Source organism: Heterodontus francisci, chromosome 18 (genome assembly GCF_036365525.1).
Source record: "Heterodontus francisci isolate sHetFra1 chromosome 18, sHetFra1.hap1, whole genome shotgun sequence".
NCBI lineage: Eukaryota > Metazoa > Chordata > Chondrichthyes > Heterodontiformes > Heterodontidae > Heterodontus > Heterodontus francisci.
This window is the reverse complement of record NC_090388.1, coordinates 66,533,242-66,555,693: the sequence shown is the minus strand read 5'-3', so window position 1 is coordinate 66,555,693 and position 22,452 is coordinate 66,533,242. Positions and strand designations below refer to the sequence as shown.

The 22,452-nt window shown below is 41.1% G+C and overlaps 1 protein-coding gene and 1 pseudogene across 3 annotated transcripts in view; both read left to right on the top strand.

Annotated features, from left to right (window-relative positions):
* Positions 1–22,452, top strand: part of pot1 (protection of telomeres 1 homolog) — a 399,782-nt gene that overhangs the window by 286,118 nt on the left and 91,212 nt on the right. For all 3 annotated transcript variants that reach the window (XM_068050910.1, XM_068050911.1, XM_068050912.1), the window contains exon 9: positions 3,640–3,930. In XM_068050910.1, the coding sequence (XP_067907011.1) occupies positions 3,640–3,930 (291 nt within the window). The remainder of the gene's footprint in view (positions 1–3,639; positions 3,931–22,452) is intronic.
* LOC137379696 (large ribosomal subunit protein eL43-like) lies at positions 5,351–5,624 on the top strand (annotated as a pseudogene).

Genomic DNA, 22,452 nt, shown 5'->3' with positions numbered 1-22,452 from the left:
CACCTATGCAGTCATATTCAGCTGGCCTCAGACACCGGAAACATCAGAGGAATGTATGATGGCATTAAGAGAGCTTTTGGGCCAACCATCAAGAAGATCGCGCCCCCCTCAAATCTAAATCAGGGGACATAATCACTGACCAACGCAAACAAATGGACCGCTGGGTTGAGCACTACCTAGAACTGTACTCCAGGGAGAATGTTGTCACTGAGACCGCCCTCAATGCAGCCCAGCCTCTCCCAGTCATGGATGAGCTGGACATACAGCCAACCAAATCAGAACTCAGTGATGCCATTGATTCTCTAGCCAGCGGAAAAGCCCCTGGGAAGGACAGCATTACCCCTGAAATAATCAAGAGTACCAAGCCTGCTATACTCTCAGCACTACATCAACTGCTATCCCTGTGCTGGGACGAGGGAGCAGTACCTCAGGACATGCGCGATGCCAATATTATCACCCTCTATAAAAACAAAGGTGACCGCGGTAACTGCAACAACTACCGTGGAATCTCCCTGCTCAGCATAGTGGGGAAAGTCTTTGCTCGAGTCACTCTAAACAGGCTCCAGAAGCTGGACGAGCGCGTCTACCCTGAGGCACAGTGTGGCTTTCGTGCAAAGAGATCGACCGTTGACATACTGTTCTCCCTTCGTCAGATACAGGAGAAATGCCGTGAACAACAGATGCCCCTCTACATTGCTTTCATTGATCTCACCAAAGCCTTTGACCTCGTCAGCAGACGTGGTCTCTTCAGACTACTAGAAAAGATTGGATGCCCACCAAAGCTAAGAAGTATCATCACCTCATTCCATGACAATATGAAAGGCACAATTCAACATGGTGGCTCCTCATCAGAGCCCTTTCCTATCCTGAGTGGCGTGAAACAGGGCTGTGTTCTCGCACCCACACCTTTTGGGATTTTCTTCACCCTGCTGCTTTCACATGCGTTCAAATCCTCTGAAGAAGGAATTTTCCTCCACACAAGATCAGGGGGCAAGTTGTTCAACCTTGCCCGTCTAAGAGCGAAGTCCAAAGTACGGAAAGTCCTCATCAGGGAACTCCTCTTTGCTGACGATGCTGCTTTAACATCTCACACTGAAGAGTGCCTGCAGAGTCTCATCGACAGGTTTGCGGCTGCCTGCAATGAATTTGGCCTCACCATCAGCCTCAAGAAAACGAACATCATGGGGCAGGACGTCAGAAATGCTCCATCCATCAATATTGGCGACTACGCTCTGGAAGTGGTTCAAGAGTTCACCTACCTAGGCTCAACTATCATCAGTAACCTGTCTCTAGATGCAGAAATCAACAAAAGCATGGGAAAGCCTTCCACTGCTATGTCCAGACTGGCCAAGAGAGTGTGGGAAAATGGCGCACTGACACGGAACACAAAAGTCCGAGTGTATCAGGCCTGTGTCCTCAGTACCTTGCTCTATGGCAGCGAGGCCTGGACAACGTATGTCAGCCAAGAGCGACGTCTCATTTCATTCCATCTTCGCTGCCTCCGGAGAATACTTGGCATCAGGTGGCAGGACCGTATCTCCAACGCAGAAGTCCTCGAGGCGGCCAACATCCCCAGCTTATACACACTACTGAGTCAGCGGCGCTTGAGATGGCTTGGCCATGTGAGCCACATGAAAGATGGCAGGATCCCCAAAGACACATTGTACAGCGAGCACGCCACTGCTATCAGACCCACCGGCCGTCCATGTCTCCGCTTTAAAGACGTCTGCAAACGCGACATGAAATCCTGTGACATTGATCACAAGTCGTGGGAGTCACTTGCCAGCATTCGCCAGAGCTGGCGGGCAGCCATAAAGACGGGGTTAAATTGTGGCGAGTCGAGGAGACTTAGTATTTGGCAGGAAAAAAGAGAGGCGCAAGGGAAGAGCCAACTGTGTAACAGCCCCGACAAACAAATTTCTCTGCAGCACCTGTGGAAGAGCCTGTCACTCTAGAATTGGCCTTTATAGCCACTCCAGGCGCTGCTTCACAAACCACTGACCACCTCCAGGCGCTTATCCATTGTCTCTCGAGATAAGGAGGCCAAAGAAGAAGTTTTCAATCTGTAGTGCCAGCCAATTGTGCGAAACTTGAAAAATAGGCTCAGCATTATATCCTGGATGATCAATTTAAGGTAAAAGCAACTTTTTAAAAGATAACTTTCCGTGACATTTAGTTAGTTTAAAAAGAAACCTGTTTTGAATGGAGTGAATGCCAGCATTGTAAGAGAATTGTCGCACAACTTATGGTGTAATACAGCATCATACTGTTTTTTATCAGCCTTCCTAAGCTGTGCATTAAAACGTTTTTGTAAAATCTTCTGTACCTCTATCCAAACATTTTTAAGTACTGTAAACTTAGATATTTAGACTTGGTTTTTACTAATTAACAGTACTGCCTAGTTTTAAAACCATCTTTTTAATAAATTTGAATTAGGTAACTGATGCTATATCAATGGGATCATTTTGTTGGTCAATTTTAGATATGTTATGACTCTCTGAGCTGATTGCCATTTCAACCATTGTTATAGAGATGTAAAAGAGGACAAACTAAATGTAAAGCATGATGTATTAAAAGTATATCATGAAGTGTATTGACCCTTCTGGCATGCTACATTTCAACACCATGCATATAAACAGGGAAGTTTAGAATTTCAGAGAAAAATGCTTCAGCGTCTGCAACATTTCTCCAGTTTTAATTAACAGTTGTCTCTCACTGGATACAGTAGAATCTTCCATTATTCAGTATAATGGCGGATGTTAATAGAACCCAGTGCCAATGTTCATGCCCTACCCTCACCTGCTCTACTGTGTAAACACCCTTTCTGTCCATTGCACCAGGGCCTTCAACCACCTCTTTCTTCCTAATTCCACCTCGTCTGCGCAAAACATAACTCCCTAGCCCCCTTCCGTATTTCTTTTCCTTACTTTTGCTCGAATCGGACCCTTACCTCTGAAGGGTCTTGAGATGTTCATGACATTAGATGGGCCATATGAGCGTGTGTTATTGACCCTTGCTGGCAGATACTGGAAATAGATGGATCATGAATAGCTCCCCCCAATTTTTATAATTGGACACATGGTACAGTACTGGAATGAAGTCAAATTAAAAAAAAGTTATGTGGTTTCACAAATAAATAGGATGAAATGTAAATAAAGGAAGGAAGAATTTGTATTTACAGTGTACCTTTCACCAGCTCAGGATGTTGCAAAATGCTTTACAGCCAATGAAGTACTTTTGAAGTGTAGACACTGTTGTAATGTAGGAAACAAAAAAAAAAAGAAGCAATGTTTCATGGAAGGCAAAAGTTCTGACAACTACTTGGGAAGGAAGATGGTAGCATAGCAATAATTTCAGGCAAAGACCTTTGGTCCATCTAATCATGCTCTGCATTCTATTCCCTCGGGACATTTCTACTAAGTCGTGTTTGTCTCGACCCTTCTTGAAACCTGTAAAGGTTTCTTGTTCCACCATCGGTGCCGCTAATCTGTTCCACTTACTGACCATCCAACTGAGCAATACAGAGGAGGATTCTGTTACTTGGGCCAATTGGGGTCCGCTGGTCTGTCTAATTAGTAAATTGGCAAAGTAACAAAACTGACAGTGGTACTAAATCTTTGTTGCATTATCCATGTATAGATACAAGAATTCAACAAAGAGCTCCAGGCCATCAACACTGCTGGTTTCTCAGCTTTGGTATTCGATGGAACTCCAGGAGCACCCATGAAACCACGGGCATCCAGCAAATCATACAAGTACACTGCCACTGACCAACAAACTGTGGAGGAACTGCGCAGATGGGCAAATGCAAACCTTTCTATCCACAAGCCAACCATCAAACTCTCAGAAGTTAAACCTGCTGAGTATTTTGACTTGACCTGCCAACTCGTCGCAAAAGCTGTGGTGGATCGGTCTGCTATTCTGCTGAAGGTAAGAGATGCATGAAAGCAACTCTCAACAACATTGAAAGTGAGTATGATGTTGGTTAATCAGCTCCTTATTTTTTTAGCCAGCATCAAAAGTTAATATCGCATGATTGATACATAAATCTAGATTAAAAGGAGTTAGAATGTTCTCAATGTCAAAATGAATTCTAATTGCTTGATCATCTGATAAACTCATCAAATTGCGACAAAATGAATTGAAGTTAAGGTTGCAAATGGCCCTTTATGAACGCAGCCATTCACTAGCATGGGGTCTCCGCTCTAATGGCTGTGAGGATGCCTAGTGAAATGAATATCATTCAAAGGCTGACTGTCTCTGCACCCCATCTACTGTATGTCTGCCCCCTTCCTATCACTGGGCTAAGATACCAGGAGTCTTAATCCTCCACCCAATCCACACTCTGACCTGGTAACCCTTGATGCCAACAAAAAGTTCATTCATATTTCATCCAATGATGGAACAATGTAATAACCCTGAAATATAAAAGGAACTGCTTAATGAATGGACGTTTACCCCTTTCCTTTAAAATAGCAGCAGAAAGTTCATTGTGTCAGAGTATAAAATGTATTTCATGGAATTGGCATTTCTGACAGTTGTGAACAGAAATTTATATTGTTTACTCCTCCCCCTCCTTCTTCCAAGATAAAAGTAGTGAAGATTAATTGACCCCACAGGACCTTCCCTAACCTTACATCTTGGATCGAAATTATTTCAACATCAAACATAGTCACAAAATCTAATTTACTTACGGTTATCCTTTCTATTGTATTTCCTGACTGAGAAGATGCAAAGGTGTTCTTAGTGTACTTGGAATAGATAAATTAATGAGGAACCCAGTATGGCAATATTCCAAGGGTATGTAACTAAAATATAAAGATTTCAAATCCAGGTTAATGCTTGTCAGGTTAATTGAACATCAGTTTTCTGCCATTCACCTGAGGTGTTGACCAGGGGATTTGTTTTCAACCTGTGACACAATCTGGTATAATCTGAAGAATGATGATACTGTTCATGTCTCTGGGAAATGTGTACAAGGTTTGTGCACTAAATATCAAATCCTTGTCTTGGGTGGGAAGTTATTGATAACATCACAGCAATACAGGAGGATCCTTGCCTGTGGAGTTGCCCATAATGTGATTCCTGTTTCCTTTTATATCTACTACTTAACAACTGGCAACAGAAAGAGTCATCCTACCCAGCTCTCCAAAACTAATGGCAGTGACAGAACCTGGTATCTCGGGCAACTGCAGCTAATTACAAGAGCAAAATAGTGCAGATGTTGGAAATCTGAACTAAAAGCAGAGAGTGCTGGAAATACTGAGCAGATCTGGCAGAATTTGTGGAGAGAGAAACAGAGTTAATGTTTCAGGTCGATGACCTTTCATCAGAACTCCTACCCGGGAAAATGGCAAAGAGCACCATGAAGGTCGGGATTATGGAGAAATATGGAACCACTCTGGAGCCTCGCTCTGCAAAATAGTGGAAAAAAAATTATCAGCCAACACACCAAATACACCTGCTTCTTCTGCGGGAAGACTAAGTTGAAGCAGAGGGTGGTCGGTATCTGACATTTTGGATTCTGCATGGAAATGGTGGCTGGAGCTGTTTGGACTTACAACACCTCAGCCACCATTGTGAAGTCTGCAATTGGCTGCCTGCAGAAGCTGAAGGACCAATGAGCATGTGGCAGGGGATCCGACCCCTTCCAGAGGTTTATATGTCCGGAAACTTGTTAATAAAGGGTTAAATGAAAAGGTAAAAAAAGTTTCAGATTTCAGAATGGTGAAGATGAGAGGGCAAGTATGTTTATATTGAGCTGGTCATTGTCATAATTAAGCTGCCTCTCGGTGACTTTCACAAACTATGTGTACATCATAGATGATGGAATCTCTTGCAGTTGATATAAGCCCCCAGACTGTGTGTGGATCTCAGGAAACCAAGATTGTGGTACAAGGCAGTCTTCCTCTGCAGTTTTGGGGGGAAGGAGCGGTGAATGTTGATGATGATTACATGATAAAATAAGGTGTTTATATCTTCCTGATGTGTCATAGAGCCGTAGAGTCTTTATGGCACGGAAGGCGGCCAGTCAGCCCAGCAAGTACATACTGGCTCTCTGCAGAGCAATCCAGTCAATCCCATTCCCCCCTCTATCCCTGTAGCCCTGAAAGTTTATTTTCCTCTAGTGCCTATTCAATTTCCTTTTGAAATCATTTATCCTGTCCACTTCTACCACCCTCGTAAGTAGCGAGTTCCAGGTTATTACAACACGCTGCGTAAAAAAGTTCTTCCTCACATACCTCCTTCATCTCTTGCCCAAAACTTTAAATTGGTGTCCCCTGATCCTTGTACCATCAGGTAATGGGAACAGCTTTTCTTTGTCTGCCTTATCTCAACCGGTCATAATCGTGCAAACCTCTATCAGTTCTCTCCTCAATCTCCTTTGCACCAAGGAGAACAAAGCCAGTTTTTCCAACCTAACCTTGTAACTAAAATCCCCCCTCCCCGGCACCATTCTGGTAAATCTCCTCTGCACCATCCCAAGGGCCCTCACATCCTTCCTAAAGTCTGGTGAGCAGAACTGGATGCAATACTCCAGTTGTGGCCTAACCAGAACTTTATAGAGATTCAACATAACTTCTCTGTTTTTATACTCAATACCTCTATTTATGAAGCCTAAGCTCCCATATGTTTTGCTAATTACTCTCTCAATATATCCTGCCACCTTCAAAGATCGATGCACATGAACCCCCAGGTCCCTGTGTTCTTGCACACACTTTAGAACGGTGCCATTTAGTTTGTATTGCTGCTCCCTATCCCTTCTGCCAAAATGCATCACCTCATACTTCTCTGTATTAAATTCCATCGGCCACTTGTCTGCCCATTCTGCTGGCCTATCTATGCCTTGTTGCAGTTGATTGGTAACATCCTCTCTGTTTGCCACATCTCCAAGTTTGGTATCATCAGCAAATTTTGAAATTTTATTCTGTATTCCAATATCCAAGTCATTTATATATATATATATCAAAAAATCAATGGTTCTAGCACTGACCCTTAGGCCACTGTCTGTCATTCTCCAATGGAAAAAAAAACATTTGTGACTCGCTGTTTTCTGTCCTTAAGCCAATTTGTGTGGACAGTAGTGGACAGCAAGCTGATTAATATATATGTTGTGTTATGATTGTGAGAAAAAATTTATGGGCAGTGGTGATCTTATTTTCTATTGGCAGTGCATTTTGATGGTGGAGCTTGACTGCTGGTATTCCTAAAGCTGGTTGCAGATGTGTAACACAGTAGCTCTAGTTAGACATAGCTTCAGCAAGTACTGTTCCTGTGTCATATTCAGGTAGCCTTGACATTGGTGATAGACCTATGAATAGAATAATGCTTAGTATGGGTGATCTCATCGAATCTGACTTCAGTCTGAAACTGCCTATCTCATAGCACTTTATGGATTCATGTTCAATCAGAAAAGTGAACGGAGAAGGAATAGCGTAGGAAGATTTAAATCCGTACAAGATATGATAAAGGAAATACAGTATCATCAACAAAAATAATATGCATCAAAGAAAGGATAGAGGCAAACAGAACAACAAAGAAACACCACCAGCTATCTTAAGAGAAAATATCTCTCTGTATCCAGCAAAAACTTTCTGGACTGCCCATTAACAAGCAAAGAACAATCTTGATTACTGTTATATGCTACTGCTTGCAACAGCAATTCATTTTACAGCTGAATTTCAGAACCAGCAGCAAAGGAGAAGTTGGCATAACCTCAAATCCTAGACAATTCACTGTATAGAAACCTGGAAGTTTACAGCACAGAATGGAGTAAGTGCTGGCTCTTGCTAGAAGAATAGAAAAGGCTATGCACACCAGGGCTTTAGGTGAAACAAATGACTTAGTGAGTATGAATCTTATCAGATCGGTTTCCCTTCCGTGGGTGGCTCTGGGTGTGGTCGTATTGATATAGGTTACTTGTAAAACAATGCACAGCGTATCACTAGGAAATTTCATGTCCAGTTCTATATATAAAAGCATTCACATAGCAATGAGAAGTTGTAAAATGATGTGTCACTGCACACAGTTCTCATATTTCCTATACTACAGGAAATGTGTACAATGTGTTACTTTTTCTCCAGTGATGCTGCCCCCACCGCCAGATACACACAGCACTTGGCCAACACCAGACAGCCTACCCCATTAAATAATGTCGGGATGAAAAACAATTTTTGGCTGTGGCTAGAAAGGGGGGAGACCTAGTGGAGCAAGGTCGTGCCCCTGCGTCCTCTTTACCACCTCCACTGCACCACCCAAGCTGAGCCAAGTCTTTGTTCCCGCCTCCTCAGTCCAGGACGTTCAGGGCAAGATAAATACATGGATGAGAATTAGCTAGCTCAAATTGAAGAAACTTGACACTAAATGGACCATAAACGAATGAACTGAAATCAAGGGAAATGCCGACTTGCACCAATCCGACAGGGAAGAGATGGGGTTTCACTTGAGATGAATACTGGAACATGCAGAGACATATTAGAAAGGTGATCAGATGGGTAAAGAAAGACCTAGAAAACCATCAGTAGCTGAAGACACCAAACAGTAAGCTGCTTTTTCAGTACTTCAAGAGTGAGAGGACAGTCAGAGAAGAGGTAAGAACCAAAAAGGGTGTAAATGGGTGTGAAATAGAGGATGAGCAAAAAATAGTTAATATTCTCAACCAATAAGGAAAGCATGAGCAATATGCCCTTCCCCAGATATAGTCCAGGCAAAATTACTGACTTAGTTATGTATGAGATGGTCTTTCACAGAGAAGGCCTTTTACTAAACTTAAAGTTGTAATAATTTAGGGTCAAATTGGTGAATGGATAAGTAACTTGAAGAGTACGTGTTTGTGGAATTATGGAGGAAGGTACTGAGTGGGTGCACTCACAGATTGGTACTGTGACCACAACTGTTTCTCAATTATATCAACAGCTTAGATTCAGAAACTGAGTGCAAAGTAGTCAAATTAAGAGAGGATACCAGCCAGGAGGGTGAGTGGAATTGAAGGGGCAGCCCAGAGATTACAGAATGAGTTAGACAAAATATGTTAGTGCGAAGAACAAAGGTAGAGTCATAGAATCATTTACGGCACGGAAGGAGGCCATTTGGCCCATCGAGTCCATGCCAGCTCTCCATGGAGCAATCCAATCAGTCCCACTTCCACACCTAGTCCCTGTAGCCCTGCAAGTTTATTTCCTTCAAGTGCCCATCAAATTTCCTTTTGCAATCATTGACTGTCTCTGCTTCTACCACCCTTGTGGCAGCAAGTTCCAGGTCATTACCACCCGCTACGTAAAAAAATTCTTCCTCACATTCCCCCTGCATCCTTTGTAACATTAGTTCATGGCAACAGATTTTCCTTGTCTAACTTATCTATGCCTGTCATAATCTTGTACATTTCTATTAAATCTCCCCTCAATATCCTTTGCTCTAAGGAGAACAACCCCAGCTTTTCCAAACTAACCTTGTAACTAAAATCCCCCATCCCCAGAACCATTCTGGTAAATCCCCTCTACACCATCTCAAGGACCCTCACATTCTTCCTAAAATGTGGTGACCAGAACTGGACGCAATATTCCAGTTGGGACCTAACCAGAGCTTTAGAACGGTTCAACATAACTTTCCTGCTTTTGTACTCAATGTCTCTATTTATGAAGCCCAGGATCCCATATGCTTTGCTAACCACTTTCTCAATATGTCCTGCCACCTTCAAAGATCGATGCACATGCACTCCCAGGTCCTTCTGTTCCTGCACACTCTTTAGAACTCTCCCTATTCCTTCTGCCAAAATGCATCACATCACACTTGTCAGTATTGAATTCCTTCTGCCACTTGTTTGCCCATTCTGCTAGCACATCTATCTATGTCCTGTTGCAGGCAGTTCATATCATCCTCACTGTTTGCCGCACCTCCAAGTTTGCTGCCATCGGCAAATTTTTAAATTCTACTCTGTATTCCAAGATCCAAGTCATTTATATATATCAAAAAAGGCAATAGTCCCAGCACTGACCATTGGGGAACACCACTGTCTACCATCCTCCAGTCTGAAAAACATCCCTTTACCACGACTTGCTGTTTTTTGTCCTTAAGCCAATTTTTTATCCAGTTCGACACTGTTCCTCCTATTCCTTGAGTTTCAATTTTGATAACCAGCTTTTATGTGCTACTTGATCAAACACTTTCTGAAAATTCATATAGACAACATCCACCATATTTCCTTTATGAATCTTCTCTGTTACATCATCAAAAAATTCAATTAGATTTGTCTAGCACAATCTGCCTTCTACAGATCCAGGCTGGCTATCTGTAATTAACACTCCAAGTCTCCATTGATTTTTTTCCTTGATTATTATTAAAATTAGTGTGGACAAGTGAAAAGTACTGCGGGAGGAAGGGAAAATGGACATCACCCATATGCAATGAATGTGTTTAAATATTTAAGGATGAATTCGAAAGAGACCGAGGAATCTGAGTGTTTTTAACATTCAACAAACAGCAAACTCCTTAGAACATTAAACTATGGAACCAAAGCAATACAAGTCAGCAGAAGATTCAAGCTATGCAATGTTCTGGTCAGACCGAATCAGCACTTTGCCAAGCTCATGTCACTGAGACACAGATGGGCTACTCTTGTGTTGGAGGCAATACAGAGAGGAGCCACAGAGATGATCTCTGGGGTCAAATGTCTGAGTTATGCGGAAAGATTAGCAAAATTTGAACTTTTTCATCTCTGAAGCGAAGTAAATCAAGTAGTTAAGGGAGTGAAAACATTGGTCCAGATTTCGCAGTCGGCGGTGCTTGCCGCTGGCGTCGAATTACTCTACCTGCCTACCTCCTGTGAGCTCCATGGCGAGAATTTTGGATTCCCTGCAGTGTCAGCTGCAGCGAGGCCTAGAAGCACTGTGTAGCGCAGGTTAAAAAAAGCAGGAAGTTGTGAGCATGGCTTCCAGTCACTGCACCACAAAAACTGTATAAAGCAGCTGCTTCAGTGAAAAGGCATAGGAAAATCAGATTTCGTAGTCGTGATTAATTTTACAAAATTAAAATTTTAAACATAAAACTTTGATCAGATAGATCATTTTAAAAACAGATATTTGAAAAGTCTAATAAATCATGCAAAAAGTCATAGATTTTACTTTTTAACAGGATTGATCAGATTTTTAAATGGTTTCATGTTTAAAAAAAAAATCCATCCATTTTTAACATTTAAAAGATCTTGTCTGGTGTGGGCCTCTTCATTAAGTATTTGATAATTGAGAGGAGGCCCCTTGATGCCTGGATATACCAGGTCTAAAATTTTTTAATGTTATTAATTTGTAATTAGTAGGCAGTTAGCCCAAATTCACTCTAATGCCATACTTGGTCTTAGAAGTACTGAACCCTCGGGACTTGCGTTGGTTAGCCCAACGCGACTTTCAGATTTGTGCCGTTATGCTCTGGAAGTTGCAGGGCCTCTCCGACATCCAGTAGCAGCGAATGTTGAACGTTTCACTGTTCTCGGCACCGCAAAATCCGGCCCATTATTTTAAATTGAATTGTGATAGTAGGACAAGTGGACACAAGTTCAAACTAGTAGACAGCAAATTGAGGACTGATCCCAGGAAGTTCTTCATGCAGAGAGTGGAATGGACTCCCAGATAGGATAGTGGAGGTGAACACACTGAAAGCATTTATAAACCAATTTAAACTGCAACAGAGTGGAAGGTAGCGCTGGCTTACTGGATGGATGGACTAAGATGGCTTTCGTTATTCAAAATTAACTTGTGCTCTCCAGTGCAGACATTTATTCAGAGAGAATATATGCGCATCAATCTTTTACTGAGCAATGTTATAGAAAATAGAGAAAAACAAGAAGGGAATGAAAGGCAATTATTCCATCACATGGCTTTAAATTCATTGCATGCCTTCTGGCTTGTGAGTGTCTGTCTGGATTTCTAGCCTGTAACTCCAAGTACTGCTATTGATTGGCCCACTCATGACTGCTTAAATGTAATAGTCATAATTGGAACAGTCAAGCACAAATATAATAACACAGGTGAATGTAGAAATAATAAGGGAAATGTAACAAATCATGTTTTAAAAACTGCAAGGATTATGGGGTTTATTTGTGAGCACAGTTCATTGGCCTGAATGCAAGGTCATTCTGAATTAAACAGATTATTTTTGTTAGTGATTAGTTAGGCATATTTAAACTCAATTTGCATTTGGGTCTGCACATAAAGCCTACTGAATAAAACAGTCAATCGTAATACCATTAGACTTCAAACCCTACTAGATGTTGCTGCAAGTGCTGAATTGCAAAAACATGCTTATAACTCACAGATCCAGATTTTTTGTTTCCCCTCACTCATTTTTGTTTTCAAAGTGGCTCTGGCAATAACACTATTTCACCCCAGTGAAGATGTAGGAAGAATGTATGACAGTGTATTTACTGCTTAGCCATCTCAAAAGCTGTTGATTCAACGGCATATGTTATGGTAATCAAACCAATGTCGTGGTGAAAAGGTTCTGACTTCCAGAGGATACTCAGCATACAATGATATGAAACATCAGAATCCTATACGTTATCTCCAAATCCACCATGTCACAGTGTGGGATATCTCACTGGCTCATACTTGGTGGAATCTTCACAATGAGATAGCAATCTGTTAGCAATTCAAACGATAAACAGCAGTCCCCAGTGGCGAAGGTTGAGGGAGCAGGCGATCTGCGTACTACGCAATGTAAAATGTGATCTCACAAGCAGTGTGAGTGAATCAAATGGGGCAGAGTCGAGCACTTATGTCATGACAGGCTGACTTAGAATTCATAGCCTCTGCAGTATGAGCTGTGCTAATAATGAAGATTGTCCACTCCCTGAGTGGACATTGATGGTCTTCCATCCAAGCTTGGAGATGTATCCTATCACAATACAGTTAAGTGTAAATTCCACAATACTATAATTAAACCACAGCAAATTTAAAGCACCCGACATAGAACAAGAAGTAAGACATTCTCATGCTTGCAAATAAAATCATTGAATCATACAGCACAGAAAGAGGCCATTTGGCCCATTGTGCCTGTGCCAACTCTTTGAAAGAGCTATTCAATTAATCCCACTGCTTTTGCTCCTTTCCCATAGTTTTTTCAAGTAATGTCCAGTTCCCTTTTGAAAGATACTATTGATTCTGCTTCCACCTCCTTTTCAGGTAGTACATTCCGGTTCATAACACCACTGCTTTCAGATTTGTTTAGGTTGCTTAAAAAAAAATCATGCTACTGACAAACGACTCAACTACTAGAGCATGAACAATTATATTTGCAAACAGGCACATGGGCCGAATGTCCTCTTTCTGTGCTGTATGATTCAATGATTTTATTTTCAAGCATGAGAATGTCTTACTTCTTGTTTTCTGCTGGGTGCTTTAAAATTTGCAGTTTTTTAATTATAATATCGTGGCATTTCCATGATAAAGGTATTGTTTGAGGATACATCTCCAAGCTTGGATGAAAGACCATGAATGTCCACCTAGGCAGTGGACAATCTGCATTATTAGCACAGCTCATACTGAATAGCCAGAGAAAAGAAAATCAACATAATTTCACCAGTTTTTATACTTTGAGTGCACAGAATACAGAGGCTGAAACACAGGAAGCCTTAATGTAACTGATCCAGGTTTAATACCAAGGTTTATTTACTGAAGATTGCCTCTTTGGGACGAGTAGCCTAATAAGACAAAACTGCTGCACGATTGATAAAGGGGAGAAGAGCAGGGCTCTGCATGAACTCACTTGCTCTGAATGAACCAGGGAAGTTCTAAAGATGATGAGAGTTAAGTTTAATTAGGTAGTTGTCTGCTGCTTCACCATAATGGGATTGCATGCAGCACAGAATTGAAATTATCAAGGGAAAAAGGTTTGCCAGTGACAAGACTCCTCCATCTAATTGGGGCATAAGAAAAGGCAAGACCACCAGAAGCCTTTGGAGAATTGGAGAAAAGAAAGGAAGCAGAATCACAAAGCAGAGTGTCTATCTCCACTTCAATTTTTTTTTGGTATTTCCTGCAAAGATTAGATTTTCGATGAAAGCTTATTTCATTTCAGTAATACAAATTATTAAACAGCTGGTTTCAATTCAACAAAACATGAACAGGGTCCTTGATGCACACCCTGATTTTTAAAAGGGCAGTAGTGGGCAATAAAGCTTCTGGTTTCAAGGAGATTCGACCACTCAAAGATGCTTTCATCGGCTTATATCTTAGAGCACAGGCATGAGTTTAGAGCAAACTATTAAACACCCAGCGGGAGCTCTATACTGCTAGCCCAATACACCAACACAGCACAGTTAAAACCGTTTGAGTATTAAATTATGAAGCACTTCCCATTCAGGGCATAATTAGCACCAGGACAATTTATCTGTATAGCTAATCTAACTTAATCCATGGCATTGCCCATTGTGAGTCAGAAAATACACAAAGGTGACAGAAAATAAGTGTGACACTGACAAGATTTTTAATATAGTGCTAGTCCATCTTCCACGGTGTTCCTCGAGGTGAGTTAAAGGATGCATTGTTTTGTGAATGTTATCAGTAAAGTGTAAGGAGATGTAAATTCTACAGGAAGGTGTATGGCACTAGAGGGAAACATGCACCGGATATAAGATGTTAAGTATTGTATGAGGGACACTCCTGTGGTCTTTCTCACCGTTACTTGGAGGAAATGGTGGCCAGTATTCTCCTGAATTACCCAGCATTTTTATGGTAGATTTGGTTGTGGTGGTAGACGATAAAATGTTACTGTCACATAAAAACTGCATCTGCATTCTCCTCCCAATAAACTGCCAGTTCCCTTTAAGGTCTGCCATGATCCTGCTTTGTCACATTTAACTGCAGTCTAGGAGGTATTGTTAACCCCTCCACCCCATTCCCATCAGTTTTCACCCCATTCCTATCCCAATAGCTAGCACCACTGCATCATTGATGGTACAAGCTGCAGCAAGGTGTCGCTGAGATGTATACCACTGAAGAGGCCATTTTGTGTGCCGACAATGAAAGTTAGTGCTTCTTTGTCTGTATTGCAATCTTAATAGTACTTTGGGGTTGAATCAGGACATTTGCTGTTACATTTTACTCAACTGTGCTCCATATATTGCATTTCCCTCTCAACATGTATTCCCATTGAGAAATCCCTTTATTTTGATGTTATAAAGAGGAAGAGGATGAAGACATGGAAGAGGTTAGGTTGGAGTTAGGCATCATAGAAGGTATCTGTTCCTTACACGAAGGCACTCACTTACCAGGGTCTGCAGAACTAGAAGCTCATAGTTGGGTATCCCTACAGCACAGGGAGGGTGCAGAAGAAGGAGAGGATTTGGATTATTGGAGCAAGTTGGGGACCACTGATAGTCCAGAATGTTCAGTAAGTAATGGTTGACCTAACAAATAAAGTCATTTCACACCTGCCTACATACCCCTACAAAGTCCCTCACTCACAGGTAGGAACAGAGGGGTGATTGAACCCTTTCAAGCCTCAGTAAATGTGTATATTTTTTCCCCCCTGGTGTTGATATAAATTGTTATTTAAAACTCTCCGAGATCTATTACCTGCTGAATAAGCTTGTATTTTCCTTCGAGTCTGAACGGATTTCTGAAAACCATTAAAGCACTCTGACAGATTGATCATAATTTAAATTATTTTTCCGCTCTACTTATTAAAAAGTAATCCTTCATTCCAAGATAACAGCACTTTCAATTTTGCAGCCTAAACACACATTTTTTTGTAAGAAAGATTAAAATCTTAGAAAATATTTGATCAGCAGTTTTCAACTTCCAGTCTCCTGAAGTGACACTGAATCTATAGTGACTAGAATGAAGTACCTTTTCTTTGAAAAGCAAAGAGATTTTTTTTTATTTGATGAGAGAGCTGCAATATTTTTATTAGACTACATGCATGTTAGGCCAAGGCAGTTCCTGTGGCTCCATTCTCACATTTAGATTTGTACTGTCTAATCGAACGATGTCTTCGAGCTTCAAAAAGTGCAATTTAAAAAAGAAAATGGCACCCCAGCTCCTCCCAGCCCCACAAAAATGAAGACCTACTTAGTTTTGGGCTCCTACACTAACTACAGAAGCTTGTATTTATATAGTGCCTTTAAAGACACTTCACAGGAACATTATCAAACAAAATGTAGCACCGAGCCACATAAGGTAATATTACAGCAGATGACCAAAAGCTCAGTTAAAGAGCTAGGTTTTAAGGAGTGTCTTAAAGGAGGAAAGAGTGGTAGAGAGATGAAAAGGTTTAGGGAGGGAATTCCAGAGCTTAGGGTCTTGGCAGCTGAAGGCACATCTACCAATGATGGAGCGATTAAAACTGAAGAAGCTCAAGAGGCCAGAATTGGAGGAGGGCAGGTCTTTCAAGGGCAGTGAGCTGGAGGTTACAGCGATAGGAAGGGGCAAGACCCTAGCGGGAGTTGAAAACAAGGATGAAAATTTTAAAATCAAAGAGTTGCTTGATCCGGAGCCACTAAGTCAGCAAGCACGGGAGTGACAGGTAAGTGGGACTTGGTGTGAGTAATGACATTGTTATGACCGGGGCAGGAGTAATGCACTGTTAATTCAGTCCCAACACTCCACAGGTCATAGCATATTAGTAAAGTTTCCCACCTTCCGGAAACTAGCCATATTAAACACTTTATTAACCCCCAGAATAAAATACACCAAACCAGGTTTCTTTAAACAACAACAAATTAACTATTTATTCATAAACTAAATCTTAAACAATATTGAGATAAGTCTATGTCTGAAAAGACTTTATAACTTCTTATTCCTCCTAACCCTCATGCACACATACATACATTCAAAAACCAACAGTGAACGTTTTTTTTTAATATGTTTTGAAATCAGAGCTGACTCTTAGAAATAATAAAATTAACTGGGTTGTAAGTCCTGGTGGGTGGTTTTCCCACATTGCTGAGGTGTTCCAGAGGTGAATAGTCAGATGCCACTCAAAGTCTCCAGGTGACTGAACAGTCTGTAATGGATATGCATTCAAGGCAATTCAGCTACAGAAAGCATCACACAGATCTTTCGACAGGTCTATTTAGATTTTGAATTAGCAGTTTAACAGTGGAAACTTTCCTGAGAATTCCAGAAACCCTAGAAACACAAAAGGCAGAAGAAAGTCACTCCTGAGGCAGAGACTTCTCAGAGACTGGAAGTAAAAAGGATTTACTACCTCCAACAACGCAAAGATTCTTTTCCAGGGGCATTTTCCTCTTTAGGCAAAATACAGCCTTTCGGCCAATGTAGATTTTCTGATGAGAGGGACAAATTTTCCTTCAGGACTGCCAGAACAAACCGATTTCAGCCAGTTTTACACAGAAGCTGATACAATGCAGCATATGACCTCATCTCTCTTGAAGCTGCCAAGAAACAGGCTTGCAGCTCGCACTCACTATTCCCAGAGAGAGAGAGAAAAAAAAACTCCTCTCAGTCTTAAAGGCATACAGACCCCCTTAGTTTTTAACCAACAAAAACAACTCTCCATGACAACATGGGCAGCAGCGTTTTGGATGACCTCAAGTTTCCAGAGGGTTCAACGTGGGAAGCTGGCCAGGTGTGCATTGCAATAGTCAAGTCTCGAGGTAACAAAGACATGGCTGAAGGTTTCAGCAGCAGATAAGCTGAGGCAGTGATGGTGTCAGACGATGTTATGAAGATGGAAATGGGCAGTCTTAGTGATGGCCACTTTGGCCTTACCGCCAGTTGATGCCATATGGACTGCATACAGTTAGTGCTTCACCCAGTTCAGTCCTAAAATGGCATCGGAATCCTCCTGACATCATAGGACCCTAATTTAAATATCTAAATCAGCAATGTGCCCTTGCCAGGTGATCGCCTGTTCAGAGGACCCCAGCAAAATGGAGACAGCCACAGTGATGGTGGGAGTGGAGTGGGACTCCGACATTGAAGTGATGGCCTCAAACTCTCCTCTCAATGCGACCAGTACATCCTGCAATGACTCAGTACAAAGAGACCTTAGCATTCAGCTCAGCACAGAAATACTCCTCCAGTCCCAGGTCAGGTGGAGCATCAGCAGGGAACATTTGCAAGATCAAGACTAAGCCACGTCTGTGTCGGCTCACATGGCCTGGGGAAAATTGTTGGTGAGATCTGTATCCCAAGCAACTCTCTCCCATCACTAAATTGCACAAGCTTTGAGTTCAGCTTTAAGTTTAAATTTGGCCAGTGCCACTTAACCCACACTCAACCCCCAGTGCAGCATATATGCCAACCTAGGAAACTAGCAAAAGCTGACACAGCCCAATAAAGCTGTCAACATAAACGGACCTGAATATTGGCCTGTGACATGTAAAGGTACAGCAGAGTAAGTGTTTCTAATGTAAACCATAGGGATGCATGATATGCTTTCATATTGGCAAAGCAAAATGTGCTTGCATGAAATATTGGAGGGGTTGTCTTCATTTTATATAAGTCCCTTCTGTTTATCTATTTTGGCACTGTGATTTTCCTTTTAAATTAACAACAACTTGCATTTATATAGCACCTTTAGTGTAATAAAATGTCCCAAGGTGCTTTACAGGAGCTTTATGGAAGAAAATATGACACTGAGCCACATAAGGAAATACTAGGGCAGATGATCAAAAGCTTGGTCAAAAAGACAGGTTTTACGGAGTGTCTTAAAAGAGAGCTAGAGAGACAGAGGTTTAGGGAGGGAAATCTAGAGTTTAGGGCCCGGGCAGATGAAGGCACGTTCCCCAGTGGTGGAATGATTAAAATTGGGCATGCTTAAGAGGCCAGAATTAGAGGAGCGCAGGTATCTTGGAGGTTTATCGGGCTGGAGGAGATTACAGAGGTAAAGAGGGGGCGAGGCCACGGAAGAATTTGAAAACCAGGAGGTGAATTTTAAAATCAAGGGAGCCAATCTAAGTCAGTAAACACAGGAGTGATGGATGAATGTTATTTGGTGTGAGTGAAGACACGGACAGCAGAGTTTTGGGTGACCTCATGTTTACGGAGGGTTGAACGTGAGAGGCCGGGATTTCTTTGAAATAATATAAGTCTAAAGGTAACAAAGGCATGGATTAGGGTGGGTTTTGGCAGCTGATGCGCTGAGGCAGGGCGGAGTCAGACGATGTTACAGAGTTGGAAATAGGTGCTTTTAGTGATGGCGGGGATATGTGGTTGATATCTCTGGGTCACATATGACCCCAAGGTTGCGATATCCTGACCAAATATATGAGGAACTTAGAAGCCAGCTGTAGCCAGAATCTTGGAACAAGCTGAATTTGAAGTCAACATTTCAAGTTTTGCTCCATTGTCATGAAAGTTGTAGAGAGGAACCAAGCTACTGACCAGCAAGCGCAGGCTGTGTGATTTATCTGTTTTGTGGCTAACAGTTAGTTGTTTCTATATATAGCCATTGGTTATTCCTATCCAGGAAACCTAAGTAACAGTTCTCATGAATTACTTGAATCTGTGGGTCAATTTGGAATTTCCAAGAGAATAGTGCACTGTGGTTTATTCTTTCACAGCAATCTGAAATACAAGGAAAGAAACACTGAACATATAAAATCGTTTTACCAAAGAATGGATTGGCATTAAATTGTGACCTTTGATTGTTTTCCTTTCAAGGAGCTTTACAGAAGGATTTCAACTGTGTCAGATATATGTGTAATACACTACCATTGAATATTTGCTTGTTCACCCTTTCTGAAATAAATCCTTTTAATAATTTAAACCTGAACAAGATCTAATGTTCTAATGCTGTACTGCTTTCAACTTTTGAATTAAGATTTGACTGCACATAAAATTTGTGTTGTATTAATGTTCTTTTACTGTGTTTGCAATATGCATAAAGCTGTAGTTTGAGACTCAGTAGGCTGAAGGGCCTGTTTCAGTGCTGTATCTCTCTATGACTAATATGGAGCATACTATTGAATTAAATGAATATACTGTGTCACACTGCACACTACCACATTAATCCAAAACTGCACATTGTGCTGCATTTAATGGATCCATTCAAAACACTGTCTCGCGCTGCACACTATTGCACTGAATAGCGGCTACTCTGGTTCTGAAGTGGCATGCAACATGTAGTGCTATGGTATTAACCTAGAATGACATGTTACTGTATACATTTGCATTGAACTTAGAATATTGTATCAGTCTGAGTGCATGCAATCGTATTGAATCAAGCCCATTCTGTCAGGCTTCACAGTGATGAATTGATCTGGACTAGTGATTGAATCTATCTAGATGAGATCTTATCTTGCTGCATTCAAATTAATCCAGCAGAGAACTTTTCATTTGAGGAAGAGAGCTAGCAGATGAAGAGCAGAGAAATAGCAAGATCAAATCTGAAAGATTATACCAAGAGTAGAGTAGAAGATGGAGAGAGTCAGGAGTTGAGCAGGCATGGAACAAGAATAGATGGAAAATTGCAAGGGGACAGTAAGCCAAACAGAAATAAAGACCATATAAAAAGAGAAACCATGTCAGTGGAGCCAACTAAAGAAAACTAACAAGAAAATGAGAGATAAAATAGGGCAGAATAGAGGTAAACTGAAATGGGGAAACAACGTTAAAAAACAAAGGAGCTGGGAGAAACAAAATTGAAAGAAAATAGAAAAGAAACCTATGGGGAAGGGGTAGATTTTTTTTAAATTACAGAAATGATGAGAGGGTGATGAGGCTGCACTCGATCAAGACTAGCACCAGTCCAGTCTCCTCATGAACAATTAGTAACTGGGGTAATAGAATAAGCTGTGTTTTTTATTAGACAGACCATGTATTTCTGAATAAAATAAAAGTTTCTTTCAAAGTTCAAGGTTGCTGGTAGCTGCTAGTTGCTGTTTTGGATTCTACAACGTAGACCAGGTAAAATTGTTAATAGCCTGCAGCAACTGCTAAGAAAAGAAGATTGCTTCATTTCACAATTCAATGCAGAGACTATAAAACAGAACTATGCAAGTTGAGTCTCATACAGATTTTCCAGTTCTCAAAACACATGAAAAAGCACAGAACTTTTAACTTTTCATGATTTAAATTTTCCCATTTTCACTAAGAATAATCTTAAGTTTGTTTCTTTTTAACCAATATCTCCTATGCCTTTTCAATCCATTTGCTCAAGCAACCTGGAGGAGAACTATTAGTTCATTTGGAACATTTTAGTTAACACGTCAAAAATATCTTTCTACCCTCACCATTCTCTGTCCACTACTTAAAAAGATATGAAAGGAACTGAGAGAGCTTCTCTTCATTTTTTCCCGTTTAAAAAGTCAAATAGTTATTACAAATATGAATGTGTAGTCTCATTTTAATTTTTTTGTGGCAGTACCCAAGAAAATGTAATGACAAGAAAAACTGTTCAATCCATTGAAGCTCTGTCCTCTATACTTCACTTCTCCCAGCTTGCCATCTAACTGCATTAGAGTGCCCTACTGCCTTTGACCTATCACCTCCATCAGTAGATTACTGTAAATATTTATCTTTGTTTTGAGTCAAAGATTTATTCTGAGGTCTGTGTTTTTCAGTTTACTTGCGCTAATTTTTATGTTTTCATTTGGGTTTACCAGCCTGACACCTTGAACTGATATTCTAGGTCCCTCTTATCTCTGGCCTCTAATACTTCATATACCAGGACAAGGCTTTTTCATCACCTCCACACTAGACTGTAAGCTTCTCTCATCTTTCCTCACAGGTCATCCATTTTATATTTCAGGCTATTCTTTTGTGCATCGCTTCCAAGGCATGTCTGATTTTTACTGGAGAATGCCAACTGACATTGTGCACAGCAGTCCAACTGTGGTCTGACCAGCAGATTTATAAAACTCTGCACCAACTCTGTAGACTTGCATTGCACTGGATGTTATCCCAATATCCTAATTGTTTTTCTTTGTGATTGCATCTGCAAACTGTCTTGACACTAATGGTGACAATTCAAATGTCATTCCTGTGCTCTAAGTCTGTTCCCTTCATTGCATGCCTATGCCATTACTTTTTGCCTGATATGCATTTTCCAGCATTAAATTTTATTTTGTATTTGTGTAACTGATCTAAATTCTCTTGTGAACTAAGACCCTGCTGCTGCCCCGATTTTGTGTCATCTGAAAATTTGTTAAGCCGACATGTAGCTTCTGCATCCAGGTCATTTGTGTGGATTGTATTCAACAGAAACCGGAGCCCTGATCCCAGCCATACAGCACTGAACATCCCTTCCCTGCAGTCTGACACTACATCTTACAAAAGCACCCTCTGTTTCATTTACAGTACAAATTATGTCCTGGAGGAGTTAAGTGGAGAAAGCACTTGACAGGTGAAAGGGTTCCAATCATACAGAACCTCTCCAGTACCCAAAGAAATTTTCATGCCAATAGCCATTTCCTCCCAGTCTCTTTTATCATCCAGGGTAGATGCAATCTAGCACAGTCTTCATTTTCTGCAAGCCAACAGTGGCTACACTTCA